The 23779-nt window shown below is 45.8% G+C and overlaps 1 protein-coding gene across 5 annotated transcripts in view; it reads right to left on the bottom strand.

Annotated features, from left to right (window-relative positions):
- The window catches only part of CSAD (cysteine sulfinic acid decarboxylase), a 34189-nt gene that overhangs the window by 8977 nt on the left and 1433 nt on the right, over positions 1-23779 (bottom strand). For 2 of the 5 annotated variants that reach the window (XM_053373153.1, XM_053373149.1), the window contains exons 2-11: positions 16753-16854; positions 15509-15661; positions 15192-15318; positions 13999-14089; positions 11782-11888; positions 10982-11097; positions 5981-6060; positions 4764-4818; positions 3897-4013; positions 2292-2356 (exon numbers count right to left, since the gene is read on the bottom strand). In XM_053373153.1, the coding sequence (XP_053229128.1) occupies positions 2292-2356; positions 3897-4013; positions 4764-4818; positions 5981-6060; positions 10982-11097; positions 11782-11888; positions 13999-14089; positions 15192-15318; positions 15509-15634 (884 nt within the window). In that variant the 5' untranslated portion in view covers positions 15635-15661; positions 16753-16854. Of the gene's footprint in view, positions 1-2291; positions 2357-3896; positions 4014-4763; positions 4819-5980; positions 6061-10981; positions 11098-11781; positions 11889-13998; positions 14090-15191; positions 15319-15508; positions 15662-16596; positions 16698-16752; positions 16855-23779 lie in introns of those variants that run through there. The other 3 variants (XM_053373171.1, XM_053373160.1, XM_053373162.1) reach the window with 2 other exon arrangements.

Raw genomic sequence — 23779 nt, 5'->3', positions numbered from 1 at the left:
CCAGGCTGTACCAAGCCTCTTTCAATGAGACCAGCCCCATCTCTGACCTCCAGGCCATCTGTGACTGCATCTCCTGCTTTTGACCCCCCTCCCTGCCCAATGCATGTTTGCCTGATCTAGTGCCTGACTTCCAGCCTGCCTTGTTACTGGCACTGGTTCCTTTGACCCATCCTGGAATTGGACCCCAGCAGCCTGATCTAGTGCCTGACTTCCAGCCTGCCTTGTTACTGGCACTGGTTCCTTTGACCCATCCTGGAATTGGACCCCAGCAGCAGCCTGTTGCAAAATGATGCCCTGGACTTGACAGTAATATTATGAATGAAATATACTTGGAGTCGAGAGTGGATTTTATGCTCTTTATTCAGCTCATAGTGGTGAGGAGGAATGGAAGTTCCCCCAGAATGTCTGCTTTATATACATTATTTACACAATGGGCCCCACGTGATTGGCTTATTCTGGGATTCACCTGCAGGCCAATCAGGTTGCGGATTCACTTCCACCTGGAGCTGGATTGGGTGGCTCCTGTGGACCAATCAGACTGCTGCATTGTTCTAGGACCAATCAGACTGCTGCATTCTGGACCCTATTGTTCTAGGACCAATCAGACTGCTGCATTCTGAATCCTATTGTTCTAGGACCAATCAGACTGTTGCATTCTGAATCCTATTGTTCTAGAACCAATCAGACTGCTGCCTTTTGGATTCTATTCAACTCAGTAGATAACAATGAAGGACATGAATCAGGCCAGTGACAAGTAGTGGCTTACCAGGGCAGGTGTCTTATCTGAAAGCTATTGGGCTGCCGAGATATTTGGCCCTGAACCAGCAGCCTCACATACAACCTGTCACAGGGCACCAGGGACCTGTTATGGCAGGATCCAGGGCTCCTTGCTCCCTGTGCCAGCTTGCCAGGCAAGGGAACTGCCCGCCATTTTGTGGAACTCTTGTGGACTCCCCTTCCTTGGAGGTTTTTAAGCAGAGGTTGGATGGTCATCTGTCATGGATTGCTTTAGCTGAGATTCATAGACGACCCTCTATGAGTCTATGATTCTAAATCAGCAGGGGATTAAGTATGTAGGGATTTCACCCGGCTGGTCCCATATAAAGTTGCTGACTCGAGACTGGCTGCTTGGGTATATGCTGAGCTGCTTCACCAGCCCATCCATCCGCATTTCCGATGTGGGGGTCAGGTGGGATTGCTATGAGGAATTATGAAAAATGGAATAAGCCATTGTGTCCGCAATGAAAGCATTGTGTTGACTGGGCTTGGGTCATAGACAACAATTTCTGATCAAATCCCACAAGCCTCTGCATCTCTGCCATTTTCTCTACTGCCCATTTCTCTATGCCTGACAAGCACGTATAAGCATTCTGAAACACAGACCAGGCACCCTCAGTACATAAAGATAACAGGTTACTTTGATGTAGCTTTTGTTAATCTTTAGGTAGATCTTAGGGCCAGGAAACAGAGTTTCACATGCAGGTGATAAAGATGCCTAATCTTTCCTGGCCATCCTTCCTCTCATGTTTACTGCTTATTTATGACCTCCGGGGTTGCTGAATGCATTCCTCCTTTAGTCCTGTTTTATTTACCCCAGAATGTATGCATGCTCAAATTAGCTCTTTGTAGTTTTAACTTTAACTTTGTCCCATGTTGGTTTTTTTGAAATGCTCAGAGGAAATCTGATTGGTTCTTACGAACACTGTGTAAAAAGTTCTTTTGTAAATAAAATGACCTGGGCCAAGGGGTGGAGAGATTATTATTGGCACTTCTTCCCAGAGTCTTGCTGGTCAAGCCTCGTGTGTATTTTATTAATGAGAGTCCAATCCTTCCTTGTGGGACACGGGCGGCGTTGTGGTCTAAACCACAGAGCCTACGGCTTGCCGATCAGAAGGTCGGCGGTTCGAATCCCCGCGATAGGGTGTGTACCCGTTGCTTGGTCCCTGCTCCTGCCAACCTAGCAGTTCGAAAGCACGTCAAAGTGCAAGTAGATAAATAGGTACCGCTCCGGCGGGAAGGTAAACGGTGTTTCTGTGCACTGCTCTGGTTCACCAGAAGCGGCTTAGTCATGCTGGCCACAAGACCCGGAAGCTGTACACCAGCTCCCTCGGCCAATAAAAGCAAGATGAGCAAGCAACCCCAGAGTCGGCCACGACTGGACCAAATGGTCAGGGGTCCCTTTACCCTTTACCTTAATCCTTCCTTGCTTTTGGGATGCAACCTTCCAGCCCTTGCATCACCGGTCCATTGGTATATAGCTCAAAGCCCACTCAAGAGTAAATATTGCCTACCTCTCGACCCCATTCAGAAGGTGCCGGTGCCTCTGCGAGATGAGGGCACTGCCACCCCATGCAGCCTACAAGAGAGTGACAGAGGCGTATCGGTCATTAAGAACCCATCTGGGCAAAGTATGTCAACGAGGTGCTCATGTAGTCAGAAATCCCAATCTGAAAATACCTGAAGAGCATAATTCCAGGGATAGCTGACCAGTGATGGAATGGGAGTCTTACCCCCATTTATGCATTTGATCTGTTTCATTGTGGCATATCTACTGAGCACGAGAGCTGGTTGTGGGAGAGACCCACAACTTCCCCTATGCCACCAACAGTTAAGGCATTTCTAAGGGCCTGTCTAGGGGACGCAGGTGGCGGTGGGTTAAACCACAGAGCCTAGGGCTTGCTGATCAGAAGGTCGGCGGTTCGAATCCCCGCGACAGGGTGAGCTCCCGTTGCTCATGCCCACCTAAGCAGTTCAAAAGCACGAAGAGCAAGTAGATAAATAGGTACCACCCCGGCGGGAAGGTAAACGGCGTTTCCGTGCGCTGCTCTGGTTCGCCAGAAGCGGCTTAGTCATGCTGGCCACATGACCCGGAAGCTGTACGCCAGCTCCCTCGGCCTATAGAGCGAGATGAGCGCTGCAAGCCCAGAGTCGGCCACGACTGGACCTAACGGTCAGGGGTCCCTTTACCTTTACCTTTAAGGGCCTGTCTTTAAGGGCTAGAAACTTGAGGGCAATCACAAGCTCCAGTTGAAAGCATCTGAAGACACTGAATTCTGCCCCCAAACCCAAAAGCTGGACTTAGTTGGAATGATAACAGATACAAAGAATACATTCAACCTTTCTTTCCGGTCTTTTCCTCCCTGCCTTGATTTTTGTCCCTCTTCCACCCTACTACCTCTTGGATAATAATTAAACAGTAATCGCCCTAAAGAGCAGGTTGCCTGCTACATCTATGCACAACTGATTCACCGCTCTGGTCTGTCCTCAATAGAGGCAGGTTAGTCTGTTGCATCCCTGCATCTGCAGCACGCAATCGCTTCTAATGCAGAGACATGAAAGAACAATTCATCCTAGGAGGTTAGTTGTTGCACCTCTGCATGGGGCAAATCTTGCAACTACATCCTGAAAGGAACAGGATTGTAAGATCATCCTCGGACCAAAAAAATAAAATTGCATGGGGGAAATGATCGTGACATTACTTTTTGCACATGACACCAGAAAGCAATTCCATGGACATGAATCACTGGTCAAGATCCAAAGAGACCTGTGTATGTACACAAAGGTCGCTCTGTGTGTGCAGAAAGAAACAGCTGCTTTTACCTTTCGGCTGCAGCTCCTGTCGACTCCCTGAATGCTACTTCAGGAGAGGTTTTGGGGAGGGAGGAGCAAGGGACCCTGATAGGAAAGCCACCTCACCTGCCAATATGTCAGAAGTGGACCACCTGTCTCTAAGGACCATCTTCTATCCTTGATCTGGGTGGCATTCAGGGTTTAAAAGACACAGAACACACACACCCCTCCCCATTTTCTCTCTCTCTCACACACACTTATAACAGGCACCTCCTGCCATCCCCAAGGATCTGTAGGGCACCAAACCCCCAGCGTGCCGCACTTACATCAACGTGAAGCCAGATCTTGTGCCGTGCGCACACTTCCGCAATCTCAGCCACGGGGTCGAAGGCTCCCAGGACGGTGGTGCCACAGGTGGCGTTGACAAAGAAGGGGAATGCCCTCTGGAAAAGAAGAACATCAGGAGCAGGCATTGGCAGACGGGAAGTATAGCTGGCGCAGGTTTTGCCAATCTGGTGCCCTCCGGAAGTTTTGGACTACAACTCCCATCATAGAATCATAGAATCATAGAGTTGGAAGAGACCACAAGGGCCATCGAGTCCAACCCCCTACCAAGCAGCCAGAGCAGTCTGGGTTGGCTAGAGCTGATTTTCTGTGAACATTACAAGGATGTTGTGTCTCCCAACAACACAAATCCCCCCCCCCCATTGTATGTCTCTCTCTGATCATGTTTGGTAACAGGTTAGCCACCCCTGTTAACAACAACAACAATTTATCATTTATACCCCGCCCATCTGACTGGGTTTCCCCAGCCACTCTGGGCGGCTCCCAACAGAATATTAAAAACACGATGAAACATCAAACATCAAACATTAAAAACTGGTTGCCTTCAGATGTCTTCTAAAAGTCAGAGAGTTGTTTGTTTCCTTGACATCTGACGGGAGGGCGCTCCACAGGGCGGGCGCCACTACCGAGAAGGCCCTCTGCCTGTTTCCCTGTAATCTCACTTATTGCAGTGAGGGAACCACCAAAAGGCCCTCGGAGCTGGACCTCCATGTCCAGGCTGAACGATGGGGGTGGTGAAGCTCCTTCAGGTGTAAGTAGGCAAGTCCTCAGAAATAGAGTGGAGCATCGTGAAGGAAAATGTCCTGTGCTCCCAGTTCTGCCCCCTTCACCGCCTGGAGAAAACCTACCTCAGATTTGGCCTGGTTGATCTTTTTCTCCAGATCAGCAGGGATCATTTTTCCCCTGAAGGAGAAAGAAAGCAGTGGCAGAAGTGAGCCTTGAGACAATCCACCTCTAGAACCAACCTATGCAAGGAGCAGAATCGTGTGGTGTGTGTTTGCCCCGGAATGTGCTATTTCAGGCTGCAGCAGGTATAGAATCTCGTAGACAAATGCCTCCCTGTTTCAAAATTCCCTGTGCACACAGAAAACTATTGCCTTTGGGGGAAGGCGTTCTAGGCTAGCCCTCTCTGTGAAGCATTGCTTTTCCACATCCGGGAAGATATTTTTCCTAATGAGAAAAAGATACCCTACCTGCAATCCGAAATGGCAAAATCCACATATACCTGTTCTACATTAGCTTGTGCAGATCAACCACTCAAGGATGATCTGAATGGATCACCTCTTCGGAGGCCTGTTTTAAATCTCTGCCAACTTTATTTCAAAGGCAATGTGCAAAGTGACACAGTGGCTTAAGGACTTCTTGATGCAATTCTAGGCCCTGTGTTAATGCACTACCTTAACCTTTTCGGAACTTTTTGTCATTGGAAAGAATTTGAGGGAAACATCTTTTCCTTCTTGAGGACTAGAAGAGAAATAAAAATAAATCTTTGGTTTTCAAGGTGCTAAATTCTATCCTCCATTATCAGCTCCTATGTTAGCTGCAAAATCACTGTGTACCTGTCTATGGGGTTATACCGTATTTTTCTATCTATAAGACGCACCAGACCACAAGACGCACCTAGTTTTTGGAGGAGGAAAACAAGAAAAAAAATATTCTGAATCTCAGAAGCCAGAACAGCAAGAGGTGAAAGCAGCAATCCCTCTTGCTGTTCTGGCTTCTGCGATAGCCTCGCAGCCTGCATTCGCTCCATAAGACACGCACACATTTCCCCTTACTTTTTAGGAGGGAAAAAGTGAGTCTTATAGAGCAAAAAATACGGTAATTTTCCATTAAGTATTGGGGAAGGGGGAGGGAATCTGGAAACAAAAGGAAAAAGAAAAACACCGATAAGCAATGGTATCTCTGTCCTTGGGTATTTCCCAGGGGAGGCATCTGTTAAAGGTGCATTTGGTAGGTAAGTATCATGTCTCAGGGCAAATTATTTTATTAGATGGTCCACTGGCAGTGCCAGGAGACCCGGGCCAGGTCAAGTCTCACAAGGGTTTCCGATGGAAGCTCTCACTTTTCATCAACAGCAACAAGGTAGATGTTGTCTGTGCCAATTCCCAGGAAAGCCGCTCCCTTCTGGATGGAGTAATGGCACTGGAAGAGAAGCCAGAAAAAGAGGGAATTAGAGGATGATGATGATGATAATTTATACCCCGCCCATCTGGCCGGGCTTCCCCAGCCACTCTGGGTGGCTTCCAAAAAAAATTAAAATACTGTAATACATCAAACATTAAAAGCTTCCATAAACAGGGCTGCCTTCAGATGTCTTCTAAAAGTCTGGTAGTTGTTTATCTCTTTGACATCTGGTGGGAGGGCGTTCCACAGAGTGGGCGCCACTACCGAGAAGACCCTCTGCCTGGTTCCCTGTAACTTGGCTTCTTGCAGAGAGGGAACCGCCAGAAGGCCCTCGATGCTGGACCTCAGTGTCCGGGTAGAATGATGGGGGTGGAGACGCTCCTTCAGGTATACTGGACCAAGGCTGTTTAGGGCTTTAAAGGTCAGCACCAACACTTTGAATTGTGCTCGGAAATGTACTGGGAGCCAATGTAGGTCTTTCAAGACCGGTATCATATGGTCCCGGCAGCCGCTCCCAGTCACCAGTCTAGCTGCCGCATTCTGGATTAGTTGTAGTTTCTGGGTCACCTTCAAAGGTAGCCCCAGGTAGAGCGCATTGCAGTAGTCCAAGCAGGAGATAACCAGAGCATGCACCACTCTGGCGAGACAGTCTGCGGGCAGATAGGGTCTTAGCTTGCATACCAGATGGATCTGGTAGACAGCTGCCCTGGACACAGATTTGACCTAGGATACTAGCAGAGGCTGGTCCATTTGGGGCTAATAAGACACTGGCCCACCAACCATAGCCTATTCTCGGCAAACACCCATCTCTGGGTCTTCTAACAACCAGCCCACTGGGTGGCACTGCCTATCAGCTCCCACCTCTGCAGTCTCAGTTTTGCCCTTATAGAACTTAGCAGGGAGGGAGATGGTGACAACCTAGAATTGGTTGGCTCTGCGTGTCATGGGCTCTCTGGCGCCACCTCCTGTTGGCCTCCTGGCTTCTGCCTTAGCAGCACCAATGGGCATCAGCCACCATGGACTGATACCTCCATTGGAAGCTGTCTAATACAGTGGTACCTTGGGTTACATACGCTTCAGGTTACAGACTCCGCTAACCCAGAAATATTACCTCGGGTTAAGAACTTTGCTTCAGGATGAGAACAGAAATCGTGCTCCGGCGGCGCAGCAGCAGCAGGAGGCCCCATTAGCTAAAGTGGTGCTTCAGGTTAAGAACAGTTTCAGGTTAAGAACAGACCTTCAGAACGAATTAAGTTCTTAACCCGAGGTACCACTGTACATGGATAGGCAAACTAAGGCCCGGGGGCTGGATCCAGCCCAATCGCCTTCTAAATTCGGCCTGTGGGCGGTCCGGGAACCAGTGTGTTTTTACAGAGGTAGAATGTGTCCTTTTAATTAAAATGCATCTCTGGGTTATTTGTGGGGCATAGGAATTTGTTCATCCCCCCCCCCCAATATATAGTCCGGCTCCCTGCAAGGTCTGAGGGAAAGTGGACCGGCCCCCTGCTGAAAAAGTTTGCTGACCCCTGGTCTAATACCATTTGATCATTTGGGGTCCATTTGAAGTGATTTCCCTTAGCTCCATGCAGCTCCCCCCCTCCTGAATAATTATTTAATGTTATTGATTAATAAATAGTGTTGAGGGTGCTTTTTTAAGAAAACTCAACAACAAGCAATCAATGAATTTTATAGACAAACACAAGCACAATTAAGCTAGGGTGGCACATCACCGGGAAACAGGGCACGCTATAGGACAAACGAGGACACCATGTATTAGCATAAAGCTTTCATATGGTATAAATAGATACAAATATGGAAATGACTGCTATGATACTCAAGGCAGCTAGAAATCCTTAAAACGCCACATGCAAATATCAGCAAAATATTCAACAATATATTGTAAGTTCAAAATGGGCAAAATATGTAGACGTAGGGGAACAGCATGGGAAATGAGCGAGGTCCCAACTGAAGAAGAATGGCAAGTTAAACTGATGGAATATGCACAGATTGCAGACTTAACATATAGAATAAGAGAATAAGAAGAACATATGTTTAAAGAAGATTGGGAAATGTTTATTGATTATATGGGGGGAAATTGTGCACACCTGAAAGCATGGGCAGCATTAAGATAAATCGAACAGTGTAAATAAATTTTGATGGATGTAATAATGGAATTCAGTGGTACCTCGGGTTACATACGCTTCAGGTTACAGACTCCGCTAACCCAGAAATACTACCTCGAGTTAAGAACTTTGCTTCAGGATGAGAACAGAAATTGTGCTCCGGCAGCACGGCGGCAGCAGGAGGCCCCATTAGCTAAAGTGGTGCTTCAGGTTAAGAACAGACCTCTGGAACAAATTAAGTACTTAACCTGAGTTACCATTGTACAGTGGTACCTCGGTTTACAACCATAATCTGTTCCGGAGGTCTGTTTGTAAACCAAAACAGGTTGTAACCCAAGGCGCACTTTCGCCCATGGGGCCTCCAAATTTTTTTTGTTCATAATCAAAAAATAAATAAATGGGTTGTCATCCAAAAAAAGGTTGCAAACCGGGACACACACTTCTGGGTTTGACGTGTTTGTAATCCAAAGCGTATGCAAACCAAGGTACTGAATGGTTTAGTTTATATAAAATATGCAGGGATTTTTGTTGTGCAAAATGAACCATGGAGAGAGAAGAAGGGAAGTCATTGATCCTTTAAGATTGTTTAAATGAATACTCTAAAATGTAAAACAGAAAATTTAATAATAATAATAATAATAATAATAATAATAATAATAATATATTATTTGTACCCCGCCCATCTGGCTGCGTTTCCCCAGCCACTCTGGGCGGCTTCCATAGAAACCAAAAATACACTAAAATATAAATATTAAATATAAATATAAAAATTATAGGGCAGGGGAAAGAAGTAGGGGAACAGCTGGCTGCATTCCAAGGCTCCTTCTTGACAACTTGAGCCTGTCTCCCCTCTGCTCTCCCAGTGTAGCCCCAGCAGCCAAAGCCATGTGTGAGGTTAAGCAGCCCTTGAGTGCGTGCAGATATCAGCCCGTCCCAGAAATCCAATTAAATAATTTATTCAAAAGAAGTATATGGTAAAGAGGAAGCAGCAGGGGAGAGCGAAACCACTAGTAAGCAGCTCAGAATTGAAATAAAACATTATACTAGAATATTGGTTTAATCCTTCACTAATCCAAACTTAATATTAACACTGGGATTTCTCAATCCTTCCACTAGGCAGACTTAATCAGTAACTTGGCTTCTTCACTTATAGGTGATGCAGGGCTGGGTAATCTTAAAATAACAGCCTGAGGATAGCATGGCTGTAGCAAAGGCCCTACAGCTGAGAACGTGTACAGCAGTCTTCCCCCTGCTCCACTTCCAAGGAGACCTCAGGTTTGAGGTCTGGGCAAGGCTGAAGCCACAGTCACAACACCCACACATATGCACCAGTGCTGGAATTGTTCTTGTCTGGGATAATACAGAAGCTGTGTATACATTTGGAGAAGTCGTGGCTACCCATAACCAGTGCTAGAAACTCAGACACATAAACTAGGCATCAAATGGCTAGTTTATACATCAAACCTAGGCATTAAACCTAGGTTATGGTTGCCACAACAGAATGTCTATTTGTCAGGGGGTTGGACTAGACCCTAGAGGGTTGCTTCCAATGCTACAATTTTATGATTCTATGATCTCAACTAAATTGCTTGACTGTAGCTTTCTCAAACAACCATTCACTTGTCCTAGTATGCAAGAAAGGAGAAGTACACACAGTGGAAATGGGAATGGCATTAACTATGGACTAGGGCAGGTTTTTGAAACTGTGTTCTGTGAGTTCCATGATGATGATGATGATGATGATGATGATGATGATGATGATAAATTTATTATTTATACCCCGCACATCTGGCTGGGTTTCCCCAGCCACTCCCCAGCCAATCAAATATTAAAAACACAATACAGCATTAAACATTAAAAACTTCCCTAAACAGGGCTGCCTTCAGATATCTTTTAAAAGTAGAGTACAGTGGTACCTCGGGTTACATACCCTTCAGGTTACATACGCTTCAGGTTACAGACTCCGCTAACCCAGAAATATTACCTTGGGTTAAGAACTTTGCTTCAGGATGAGAACAGAAATCATTCAGCAGCGGTGCAGCAGCAGCAGGAGGCCCCATTAGCTAAAGTGGTACTTCAGGTTAAGAACAGTTTCAGGTTAAGAACGGACCTCCGGAACGAATTAAGTACTTAACCCGAGGTACCACTGTAGTTGTTTATTTCCTTGACAACTCATGGGAGGGTGTTCCACAGGGCAGGCACCACTACCAAGAAGGCCCTCTGCCTGGTTCCCTGTAACCTCACTTCTCGCAGCGAGGGAACCGCCAGAAGGCCCTCAGAGCTGGACCGCAGTGTCTGGGCTGAATGATGGGGGTGGAGACATTCCTTCAGGTATACCAAGGCCGTTTAGGGCTTTAAAGATCAGCACCAATGCTTTGAATTGTGCCCAGAAATGTACTGGGAGCCAATGCAGGTTTCTCAGAACCGGTGTTATATGGTCCCTGCAGCCACTCCCAGTCACCAGTCTAGCTGCCACATTCTGAATTAACTGCAGTTTCCGGGTCACCTTCAAAGGTAGCCCCACGTAGAGCGCATTGCAGTGGTCCAAGCAGGAGATAACAAGAGCATGCACCACTCTGGCAAGACAATCTACGGGCAGGTAGGTTCTCAGCCTGAGTACCAGACGGAGCTGGTAGACAGCTGCCCTGGACACAGAATTGACCTGAGCCTTCATGGACAGCTGTGAGTCCAAAATGACTCCCCGGCTGTGCACCTGGTCCTCCCTCCATTTGGGTGGCCTCTGGAAAGGCTGCAGCACAGTCAAATATCAGGCAGCAAACAGACAGACAAACGAACAATTCAGGAGAATAGCATACCTCCTGCGAAGTGAACACTGCCAGTTTTGGTATTGCCCAGTTACCCTTCTGCTTGCAATCTGGGAAGCGGTGGTATCGTGCCACATTCATGGCATACATGTTTGAGATTGAGCCTCCTGCAAAAAAAGAGCCCAGAGAAATCATGGTCTAAGGTTATTTATTTCTATTTCTATGCCATTTAATGCGCTCATAGCCAGGTATATGTGTATGCCGTAATTCTGTAGGAGCACAGCAAAGATGCAGAATGTATCATCAGGTGCAGATTTCAGCTTCCATTAAAACAAACCAACAAAAAAACCCAAGGGAGCAAGTTCCTAGCCTTCATGGCTGTGAAGGTTACAAATGGACAATGGCTTCTGAGAGGAGGAATGAAAGAAGATTTCCAGCGGATAGGGAAGCAGTGAAACACTTAACCGGCTGCTTAGCCATCCCCATTACTAGCAAAACCAGAATAAAATAGGCAAGTAGTCAAGAATCCATGCAAAGTCAGAAGCGGCAGAGAAGAGACAGCATGAAGATTGCCTGCTTTCACTTATAAATGGCAATTATAATGTCAAATATAAAGGTTAGTATGGGATTCCTAAAGCAAAACTCGAAGTTGTTTTTGGTGCAACAAGTTGCAGACCAGAGGCAGCCATAGCCATTGTGGTGGCCTCAAGATGTTATTTGACTGCAAATCCCATCATTTCAGACCATTATCCAGGTGGGCTTAAATCTGCTTCAAGTGGACAATATACAGCCCTCTGTAAAGGTACTGCTGCAGATTTGACCTAGAACATGCAGAAAGGAATATCACTCACCAGGACTGAAGAGCCCATCCCCTTCCTCCCAGCCAATCAGCTCCCGCAGCTTCTTCAGAACCACTTCCTCCATCAATACAAACACAGGAGCGATCTCATATGTGTACCTAGAACACAAGGCGAGATGACGTTTTGGTCCAAGTCATATACCTGCAATTGTAAGTCACAAGCAGGTATCGGGGAGTTTCACCTAGGAAAGGTGCCTAGGAAGTAAAGAGCGGTTGGCGAATGGTTGGAGGGACATTGGCAGGCCTATCAGGAATCCAAGGAATTATACTGGACTAATAGATGAGAACTTCATCCCTTAGCACACAGCCGCTGAAAAAAATATTATTAAAATGAAGAAAGCAAAACAAAAGAAAGTAAAATGGTTCACAAAATGACCTGGGCATAGTTCTACCACTGAACTATTCTGACAGTCTCATTCCGCAGGGATAGATACCGTATTTTTTGCTCTATAAGACTCACTTTTTCCCTCCTAAAAAGTAAGGGGAAATGTGTGTGTGTCTTATGGAGCGAATGCAGGCTGCACAGCTATCCTAGAAGCCAGAACAGCAAGAGGGATTGCTGCTTTCACCATGCAGCGATCCCTCTTGCAGTTCTGGCTTCTGAGATTCAGAATATTTTTTTTCTTGTTTTCCTCCTCCACAAACTAGGTGCGTCTTGTGGTCTGGTGCGTCTTATAGAGCAAAAAATACAGTAATTACACTATAAACAGACATGCTCTCTGAAGTATGGAGGAAGCACTCCATTTCCCCGGATACAAAAACTCTGAATTTTTAGTGCTCTGAAAACGCCATGCCTCCACAACAGAGCCCAACAGTGCAATCCCATGCATGTTTACCTGCTCGTAAGTCCTACTGATTCCCCCTGAAAAGTGTGGGGCGTTTAAGTAATGCAGCGTGCAGAATATATGTAACAAACTACCAGATATGAGGAACTGCATGGGTGCTGACAGCCAACATCTATCTCTTTAGCTTGGCGGGGTGGGGGAGTGCAAGCATGATGTCTTGTCCTATGACATCACCACCTTAGGACTTACCTAGGGCTGTTCTGGCTTAACAGTTGCTCCTTGCCATGGATGTGAATATGTGAATACAACTGTGTCATGTTTCTACCCCACAACTTTGCGTTATCAGAAATATGTAGTTTGCCTGCATCACAGGAGGTGGCTCACTTAGAAAACTGCTATGCTCTCTTCCTTCCAGGATGAAGGATGGAATTAGTAAGAGGGAAACAAGAAGAAGAAGAGTTTGGATTTGATATCCCGCTTCATCACTAACCTAAGGAGTTGCAAAGCGGCTAACATTCTCCTTTCCCTTCCTCCCCCACAACAAACACTCTGTGAGGTGAGTGGGGCTGAGAGACTTCAGAGAAGTGTGACTGGCCCAAGGTCACCCAGCAGCTGCATGTGGAGGAGCGGGGACGCGAACCCGGTTCACCAGATTACGAGTCCACCGCTCTTAACCACTACACCACACTGGGGAGAAGCTTTTGTGACGGTACTGACCGCTACAGAGTACCATGAACCTCTTTTTTGCTGCCCATGGCAGCCATTTTGTGTAGATACCCATGGCCCTTCTAGTCATATATGAACACTGGCACCTCAATTTTTTTAACCCCCCAAAAGTGCTAGATAGAGATACAGTGGTACCTTGGAAGTCGAACAGAATCCATTCTGGAAGTCCGATCGACTTCCAAAACGTTCAGAAACCAAGGCATGGCTTCCGACTGGCTGCAGGAAGCTCCTGCAGCCAATCGGAAGCTGCAGAAGCCACGTCAGAAGTTCAGGTTCCAAAGAACGTTCATGAACCAGAACACTCACTTCCGGGTTTCGGTGTTTGGGAGCCAAAACCTTCGACTCGCAAGTTGTTCAGGATTCAAGGTACGACTGTATATAGAAAGGGATAAGGATAGAAATATATACATAAAAAGATATGTATTTCAGAGTTGAAAGCTCTTTGGGGGGAAATATTGTATGTACGCTAACACCACTTTTGCCTCTGGTAAAGAGTTCTGCCTTTCAAGAACCTGCAAACCTTGTTTGATCGCAGAGGACAAAAGAAATATGTGGGTAGACCCTAGGAAGAAACACCCTAATCTACACAATCTAACCATTTTCAGCTCTTTTAAAAACTATAATCCATACTGAGCCCAAAAGAGCCACTGCAACCTATTTTAACGCCATGGTTTCATCTGAAAAGTGCAAACACATACTGGCTGGTGTTGAGCATCTCTGTGATCAGCCGTCCGGCCAAAGCATGGGGATCAAGTCCTGAAAACAACTGGTTGAAAAATCGCGGGTGACCTGAGAACGAAAGAGAAAGAGAGTGTGTAGCTATGCTGAACTGAAGCTACTTTGGATCAGTCTACAGCACGATCACATCATACCAAATACAATTCTCTTTTTGGAAGTGGTGTGTGGGGAACACACTCTTTTACACAGGGCATGAATGAAAGGTACTGCAGGAAGGCATTCGGGCCGGGCAATATCTGGTTTTCAACATCGTGATATATCACCAGCTAAACATCGCGATATACTGATATATCGCAATGTCTGAAATAAGGATGGAGCTATGTAGAGGCATTGGCTGGCTTCACAGTTTTCCCCACATTGTGATTTTTGCATAGCGCGCACGCACACACACACACATCATGGTTCGAAATATATTGCCAGGTCAAAAATTCTGAAACCGTTATTATGGACTTCAAACCAGTTTTGGACGATATATCACCCAACCCTAGAAAACGCTTGTTTTCTGAAGCACTTATTACAGTGGTACCTCGGGTTAAGAACTTAATTCGTTCTGGAGGTCCGTTCTTAACCTGAAACTGTTCTTAACCTGAGGTATCACTTTAGCTAATGGGGCCTCCTGCTGCCGCCACGTGATTTCTGTTCTCATCCTGAGGTAAAGTTCTTAACCCGAGGTACTATTTCTGCGTTAGCGGAGTCTGTAACCTGAAGAGTCCGTAACCTGAAGCGTCTGTAACCTGAGGTACCACTGTACTTTGCCTCTCATCATGGGAACGCTGCTGTCTCTGTTTGCTGAAAAGATGCCAGAACGTGCTTTTTCCTTTAGGACATATTTACATAACCAGATATATTTGTCTTGAATTCTGACCTCATGTCTACAAGGACAGCAAATTCCAGGGTGTTTTAGCCACAGCCCCTTGGCTGACAATTTTCATCGCCTTTGGGCTACTGCGCATATATAGGCTATATTAAATCCATGTCTCTTTACATTGGAGGCAATAGCCAGCTTTGTTATCAGGTCACTTAACATGAGAAGCATCCAGTTTTGCTGCTTCAGGCCATGGAAACAAGACCTAACTGGAGCAGGAACTACATATTACTCCACACGCAAGAACTACGCTATTTCACGAATAAGCTGCTGGTGCCAGGCACTCACATGTCTTCACGCTGTATCTGATAACATCCTGGCAGCGGTCCAGCAATCTCTCCTGCGGCTCCCCTCCGTCTTTTAGATCCAGGTCCAGGATTTGCTGCAGCTCCTCAGGTTCCTTCCAATCACACACCTAACAAGGAAGGAAACAGGTTGGCCAGTTCGTATTGAAAAGTTCAGGCGGCATTCACATAAATGCTTGAAAGCCAAATAACATAGTCCCATCCTCACGTTATGCCAGTAATTAAGCACTGGATAAATACACCATTACATAAGAACAACCCCCAAGATTATGTTGGGAGAATGAGCCCTGAAAGCCTTACCTTTTCAGAGGCATCCATCCCTTTCCTTACACCTTCCTCAAGCATGATCTGGAATGCTTTCTGCAGGAACTCTTCACCCGCCACCTTATCCAAAGCAGGACACAACAGGGCATTATGTTCTGCCATTGTCAGCCACACCTCCTATGCAGGTCTCTGCAGGTCTGGGCAACATGAAGCAGTAAGTCAGATCACCCTCAAAATCTTGTAAAACATTTCTAGATAGTTATGATGAACTGGTATACAATTTCTGTTACATGAATGAACGAACAAATAAATAAAAGGTATATCATTTCATTGGTGTGTTATATACCCCAGAATACACTGCAATCTATACCATGTTCCTGATCTGAAACATCACTCTTTACTTTTACTTGGGGAAAGCTAAAGGTAAAGGACTCCTGACATTTAAGTCCAGTCACAAACGACTCTGGGGTTGCGGCGCTCATCTCGCTTTACTGGCCGAGGGAGCCGACGTTTGTCCACAGACAAGTATGATCTGCAGTTTTTCCAGATCTGCAGACAGTTTTTCCAGGTCATGCGGCCACCGTGACTAAGCTGCTTCTGGCGAAACCAGAGCAGCGCATGGAAACGCCGTTTACCTTCCTGCTGGAGCGGTACATATTTATCTACTTGCACTTTGATGTGCTTTTGAACTGCTAGGTGGGCAGGAGCTGGGACCGAACAACAGGAGCTCACCCCATCGCGGGGATTCGAACCGCCGGCCTTCTGATCGGCAAGCCCTAGGCTCTGTGGTTTAACCCACAGTGCCACCCGCGTCCCTTGGGGAAAGTTAGTACTTTTGAAAAAAGGAACTAGCTCCCTCAACCCTTGTCTATGCTAATTTACAGTGCAATCACAGGCAAGTTCATTCGGAAGCAGGTCCCACTGAATTCAATGTGACTTACTTCCAGGTAACAGAATCGTAGCGTTAAAGGAATATCCCTCCCCTCCTTGCATTATTACAGTTCAGAAAAGTTCGCCTCACCCTATCGTCTAAAAATGGCAGACACCAGTAAGGTTTTATCCTGCTCCAAGTGCACACACCACTTTAAAGCGTATATTTGCAGCCACAAAGGTTAAACACTTACTTTAAAAAAAAATGGAAATTGATATTTTCAGGATAATAAATTCTGTGCCAACCATCACATTCTATACCACCCTAATGATTACTAGAGCCACCTCCCTCTGGCCCTGGTTGTAGCTTGACGGTTTTATCACCCAAAGTGCCACTCATTTGACCGGACCTCTTTGATATTTCTCTCTGGTTTTTCTCTGTAGTGACTCTCCTTTGGTGTCCAGCAGCCCTCTGCTCTCCAAATAGTATTCAGGACGACTTCCTTGCTTTCCTCAGAGAGATCATTCCAGAAAGAGCATTAAATCCACTCCTTTGGTCTCGTCTAAAACCAAGCTCTAGTTAGCTGTGAAAACTCTTACACAGATAGATCACCTTGCAGAGGTTATTTCCCCATGTCACTGGAATGTGGCGGGGGGGGGAGGGGGTTGAGGACAGCAGACATTACGCCCAATTGCTATGGTTACCTGCTCAATCCTGCACGGATCTCCACTGATTTCAGGGACAAAGTACAAAGGCAGTATAACCTGTGATACACTGACAAGTATCATTATGTACACCAGGGGTAGTCAACCTTTTTATACCTGCCGCCCACTAATGCATCTTTCTTGATGGTAAAATTTCCTTACCGCCCAGCATGGATTCAGTTGGGCCGTAGAACCCCCTACCGCCCACCTGGAATCCTGAAACGCTCACTAGTGGGTTGACAACCCCCATGGGGGTGGAGATTTACACGTATGAACCAGGCAGGTGTGCTTCTCATGTCAGAAAAGCAATTTATTTCAGGTACTGAGCTAGTTTGTTTTGTTTTGCTTAGCCCTAAAAGTTCAGGATGAGTCCTGCTAAGGGCTTTTTGAGATGCCAAACAAAGCACTTGCAACCATATTTGCCAATAGAAGCATTAGCTGTGTATGCCTATAATTTTTCTACATCTCCTATTCTCATCTAATAGGGGCAGTATGTAAGAAAAGGGTTGCCTGTGCTTTATCAACAACTGAATCTCTATTTGTTTGATTGTAAGTCACATAGTGTTGCCCTGAACAAGATAAAGTGACTAACAAATTTAACAAAAATAATAGCAATATGCTTCCCTCCATGCAGTGAAAAGCTTCACCAACTGACTTTGAGGAAGCCCTGGAGTAAGGAATATTGAAATTAACTGAAGGATTGTGCAATTCTTGTTAAGTGATTCAGTTTGTGTCCTGTAGCACAGGATGTCCTCAGCCTTATCTGACTTGCAGAGCCATAAAATAAATTGCTATTGGCTGTTACTGTTGTCCCGCACCTAGTCTTGTGTTTATAGCAAATTATGTAGTAGTTCTCCTTCCTCGCAGTTCACTTAAGGCAGGGATATTTCAACAACAGAGTTTTAAAGTTGTGACAAAGTGGTGGGTTTTCTAGATTAGAACATGTGTCACTCTTCACTCTCAGTTAAAAAGATAAGAGTGCTATCCAGTTAAATAATACTGAATTTGAGCCCAAGGATTTTGATGGGTCTATTCCAAGTATTATTTGATTGACTATCACCCTACGTGTAGATCTATTTCTTTTTTAACAGTTCCCTGAACAAAGGGCGAACAATCCCTTCTTGCAACTGCAGGATAGCTCAGGTAAGAGTTGGGCATCAGGGATGCTTTTTGGGGCAATGCAGGTTACACCTGATGCATCAGTACACTCAAGATGCCACCATTACCCTGTACAGTAGCAGACAAAGACCAAGTTGATCATGTGACAGCTTCTGATTGATCAGCTTGACTTTTTGAATAAGAAGCTATTTTTTCAGATGCGTCTGCTTCTCCTAACACATACTCAGTGCCGGATTTATGTATAGGGTAAGTAGGCTGAAGCCTAGGGCCTCTAAATCTAGGGGGCCTTGCCAGCCGTCCCACTCCCCAGCAGTCTCCTCTCTCCCAAAATTGTAAACCCAAGACTTCATGCAAGGGCAGGGCAACTCAGGCCTCTAAATCTAGGAGGCCTCACCTGCCTGCCCGCTCCCCAGTGCCGCAGTCTCCCCTCTCCCAAAATTGTAAACCCAAGACTTCATGCAAGGGCAGGGCAACTCAGGCCCAGCAACTATTAGACTCAGGGCTAGCCAGTGGGGCCCAATTTGAAGCAGTGGGGCACAACTTGATTATTTCTAGGCCCCCAGTTCACAGCCAAAGTCTGCAAAATCTAGATTGCCCTGGTGCAGGGGCCTTCTTAGGAGCGGCCCGCAGGGCCCAATTGCATTAAGGTCAGCCCTGATGAGACTGTGTAGGGGGTTGGACTGACAAGACCTGAACCTTCTGGGTCCCTGGTGTCACCATTCAGAGTACAGACTCAAGGACTTGTTATGGAAATAAGGGGGGGGGCACTTATTGGAAATCAGGACTGTATTTTGTGAATTACCTAAGAGCCACCAATAGGGAGTTCTAGAATCTGACAGCTAACCAATTGGGTACTACCAAACAGCGATCCCTATTGCTGAAAGCAGGTAGCCAGCAGGCGATGCTTCGGCTCAGCCTTTGCACTGTGGACTGAACACCCCCTGCTGTGCAGATAATGGAGAAAGCTTGTAAAATGTATCCCTTCTAGCATCCTGGCCAACTCTATAACGCTGGTGTAAACCCTGGTGCGCCAGAAGCACAGAATAGCATCAAATAAAATCCGCTCATACATCAGCATCTGATAAGACTTGTCAACCAGTTCTTCCAAAGTCTTCCTAAATTATAAAGCTCCAAAATGCAGGCCAAAAGAGAGCAGGTCTGGGAAAGAGTGAGGCATACAATGGGCACCACCAGTGAAAAGACCCTGCTGCATGTAACTCCTGCCCTTTCATTTGAAGGGCCCGGGGCCTAAAAGTGCTGTCTTGGAACATCGCGGGTTGGCACGTCAAGAAAAATAACCAACAATTTTTGTGTTACCTTAAGCAATTTGACATCATCTTCTTTCAGGAGACATGGCAGAATGACCCTATATTTCTTAATGGGTATAACTGCCACTACCTGCCTGCCTCTCCATCTCAGAGGGGCGGCAGATCTAGTGGTGGCTTAGCTTGCTTCATTTCCACGGAGCTGGCGCATTCTCTAACAGCCCTACCTAGCTGCAATTCTGTAGCAACAGCCGCTCTACTTAGCTTCAAGAGAACTACTCTCTTGCTGGTCAATGTCTATATTCCCCCAGGCCAAAAAAACCCCGTTGTCAAGGCTACATGGGCTGAGCTAGAGGCGTTTTTAGAGCCTCTCGAATCTACTTACCCGTCTGCCCTGACCATTGTGTGCGGAGACTTCAACGCTCGCATAGGAACAGATGACAACAGTCTATACACTCATTTCAACCAATTTATGGACCCCGAAGAACTGACGGATATTGGCGCGACACGACTGTCCAAAGATAGCAGAAGTAATTTCTCAGGTCTCTGCTTGGTGCAGGCTGCCAGACGGAGGGAACTGCTGATATTAAACGGCAATATAGAGGGGGACCGCCCCGGGGAATATACCCATTTCTCCAAGGCTGGGGGAAGCGTTATAGATTATATCTTAATCTCAAGATTTGCTCACAGCTTTGTAAGGAAGTTCCAAGTGGGCCACAATATTCTGAGTGATCACCTGCCTCTAATTTTAGAGCTTGCAGGTCGGCCTTTTGACTATTCTATTGCCGAGCCACAATATATACCTTCTGCAAATTTGGTTATACCTGCCCCCAAAAGACTTAAATGGTCCCCAATACTGAATGAAAATCTAACCCTCCTTCTTCAGTCAGTGGAGTTAAAGCGTATTCGCTCCGCTATCGTATCAGGCAATTCAGTAGCTGCGATCATGGAACGCTTTAAATTACTTTTGGAAAGATTGAAACCCCATTTAACAACAGTGATACATTGCTCCGCTACAAAGAGGGCAAAGGACGGAGCTAGCTGGTTTGACCTGGAGTGCAGGCAAACAAGGAGACAAACGAGAACAGCCTACTGGAGATACAGGAAATCAGGGACTGCCCCCCTACTTAACGCTTATATTTATCTGAGACGGTCTTACAAACAATTACTAAGGAGAAAGAAATTGGAAGCTGAAAGAGCCGCTTGGCACAGTTTGGTTAAGGCATCGCACGAGAAAGATACTACTTGTTTTTGGCGAACCATATCTGGTCTACTGGACCAGGAGCGTACTAATTCCATCTGTACAGTGGAACCAATGGAGTGGTTGCGCCATTTTCAATCTTTGTTCTATGACCAGGAAGCCCAACATTACAAACTATGCATCCAATTGGAGGACCTACCTCATTGGCCACCAGTAACTGCGAAGGAAGTTGAGAATTTAATCGCACAACTAAAGAACAACAAGGCCCCAGGGAATGATTACATCCCTGCTGAACTTCTGAAGTCCAACATTGGCTGGTGGGCCCCCCTGCTGGCGTCTTTATTTTCTTGGATCGACTCAACGGGTTTACTCCCAGATGGTTGGTCTGAGGCAATAATTATCCCAATCTATAAAAAAGGACCCATGACAGACCCGGCAAGTTATAGACCAATCAGCCTTCTGCCTATACCGAGCAAACTATATGCCAAACATCTTTATACCAAGCTAACTAGCTGGCTGGAAACTGAAGCCATTCTAGCGGAAGAGCAAGCGGGTTTCAGGCAAGGCAGATCCACCATAGACCATTGCTTCATCTTAGCCTATCTAATTGACAAATATGCCAAAAAATCCCGTGGGGTGTTATATGCAGCCTTTATCGATCTAAAGGCTGCTTTCGATTCAATTCCACGTGTAAGACTCTGGGATAAATTGAGCACATCAAGTATAGACAAAAGACTATTATTTCTGATGAGCCGTTTGTATAAAGACACGGTGCTGCATGTAAGAACTTCGTTAAACGGCCATCTTATAGGACCAGTTTCTGTCAGTAAGGGGGTCAAGCAAGGTTGCATCCTGGCCCCAGCTCTATTCAACATCTACATCAACGATATGGTTAACTGTCTGTCATCTCCGGACTTCCACGCCCCCAAACTGGCTGACAAAGCAATATCAGTGCTTTTGTACGCTGACGATGCGATACTCCTATCCCGAACAAGAATAGGCTTAAATAGGCTCATAGGTGAATTCTCAGCATACTGTAGGAGAGAGCAACTTGCAATAAACTATCAGAAAACCAAAACTATGGTTTTTGCAAGGAAACACAGACAGTATAGCTGGAGGATGGATAACCAGACAATTGAACAAGTCAAAGCCTTCAAATATCTGGGTATCGTTTTCCAGTCGACTGGGTCCTGGGATGTCCATCAAAAATGTGCCAAAGAAAAAGCAGCTCAAAGTATCAAGATGCTGTCCCGCTTCTTCTACACGAAGGGGGGCAGATACATCCCAGCAGCCCTTGAAGTTTATCAAGCAAAACCTCTGGCGCAGTTACTGTATGGGGCCCAAATCTGGACGGGGAACCACTGCTCCAGTCTTGAGTCTGTCCAGTCTAAATTTCTAAGGCAGATTCTCGGTGTCCCCCCCTGTGTTCCCAACGCAGCATTAAGACTCGAGGCCTGCCTTCCATCTGTGGAAACTCGGACTTGGCAGAGAACATTCAACTATTGGCTTCGTCTTAATCTGAATCCACCTGGTCTACTGCCTTTAGTAATGCAAGACTCTCACAAAAGCAAGTGGTTCAAAACCGTGCATCAAAAACTCCTTACATGCGGTCTGCACTCACAGTCCCTATTATCAATGGGCCTCATCAAAGCAAAGAGTCTAATAGGCCAGCGCCTGAAAGACATCGAACGACAAAACAACCTGACCATCTTAAAGAAACTGTGCCCATGGTATACCTACTTTCCCCCTTCTCATTTTGACTCTCCAGCTTCATACTTGTCTAAACTAACCATCCCGAAATACAGACGTGCCTTTACATTGGCTAGATGGGATGTTCTTCCCTCTGCTGTACTCGAAGGTCGTTACCAAAAGACTCCATTTGAAAAACGACTCTGCCCATGTGGAGATGGTAACACGGAAACAGTGTCTCACGTCCTTCTTTCTTGCCCCCTCTACAAAGACCTAAGGAATGAGATTATTACTCCACTCATTCTCTCCAACCCCGGCCGTTCATCAGACATTACACTGTATTTTCTATTATCTGATACGGAAAGTCAGATAACAGAGAAGGTCGCGAGGTACATCGAGAGAGCTGCGAAATTGAGGGCCACCATCTGAGTGACAGACTTGTTCATCCGACGGACCATCTTTTGCCTGTTCTTTTCCTCCTTTTATCTCTATTTTTACTTTTAACTCTTGTACAGCTGTGGCCTGTTGGCTTTGCTAATAAAGTTTTGTTGTTGTTCCTTTCATTTGATAGAGTGCCCACTTTCCCTCCTTCTTGACATGGAATGCTCTCTATTGGAGTCTCCAGGTCCATAAGAAGGGAGAGCAGGGACCTTGAAGTTCCTGACACCTGTTAAGCAAGCAAGCAAGCAAGCAAGCACACAGATCACCTTTGTCACAGTCAGGATGCCTATGTCCTGGCCAGGCCTGCACCCAACCTTGTTTTTGTACAATCTTGTTTGTCCTCAGTAACCAAAATTATATTATCAACATATACAAGCAGAAAAGTTGTTTTCCTTCATTTGAAAGGAATCGTACAAAACAAAGTGGCACTAATAAAAAAAAGTTCCAGGGTGGCAACAGAAAGCTAAAAATGCTTTTGCAGTTCATCAAAACTATCCAGCAATATCAAGTTATAGGAAAACTGGTGCTATTAACAGTACTCCTTCTAGTTGGTTAATTGGTTTGGCAACTTCCATGCACATGACGTCTGATGCTAATTATTTCCCCCAAGAGTTAAATGATAACTAATCAGAGGCAGCTACAGGAGAGCTATGAGATTCAGGTGAGGGGCAGATGCCTTGCCAATCCCAGCAGGTATATAATAAATAATAATAATAATAATAATTTTTATTTATATGAGGTATATAAGAGGCCTGCGGCCTGCCCACAAAACGTTTGTAAAGTTCAGTTATTGCAAAAGTTTTTCAGTGTTAATTTTATGCATTTTTAAAAATTACAATGGTATTTAACAATAATATATTATGTCCTTTAGAGGAGAAATTGTGAATTGTAGAATTTTAAATACCCACCATCCTTGGCTCCACTCAATTTTGTTTATAACAAACTTCCATTTTCTTCTAGTTGTGAGGGTGAGGGTGGGGAGGGGCCTCACAAGTGGAGTAGCCTAGGGCCTCTCTT

This window comes from Podarcis raffonei, chromosome 2 (assembly GCF_027172205.1).
Source record: "Podarcis raffonei isolate rPodRaf1 chromosome 2, rPodRaf1.pri, whole genome shotgun sequence".
NCBI classification, from domain to species: Eukaryota; Metazoa; Chordata; class Lepidosauria; order Squamata; family Lacertidae; genus Podarcis; species Podarcis raffonei.
The sequence above is the reverse complement of the archived record's forward strand: the minus strand, read 5'-3'. Positions and strand labels throughout refer to the sequence as shown.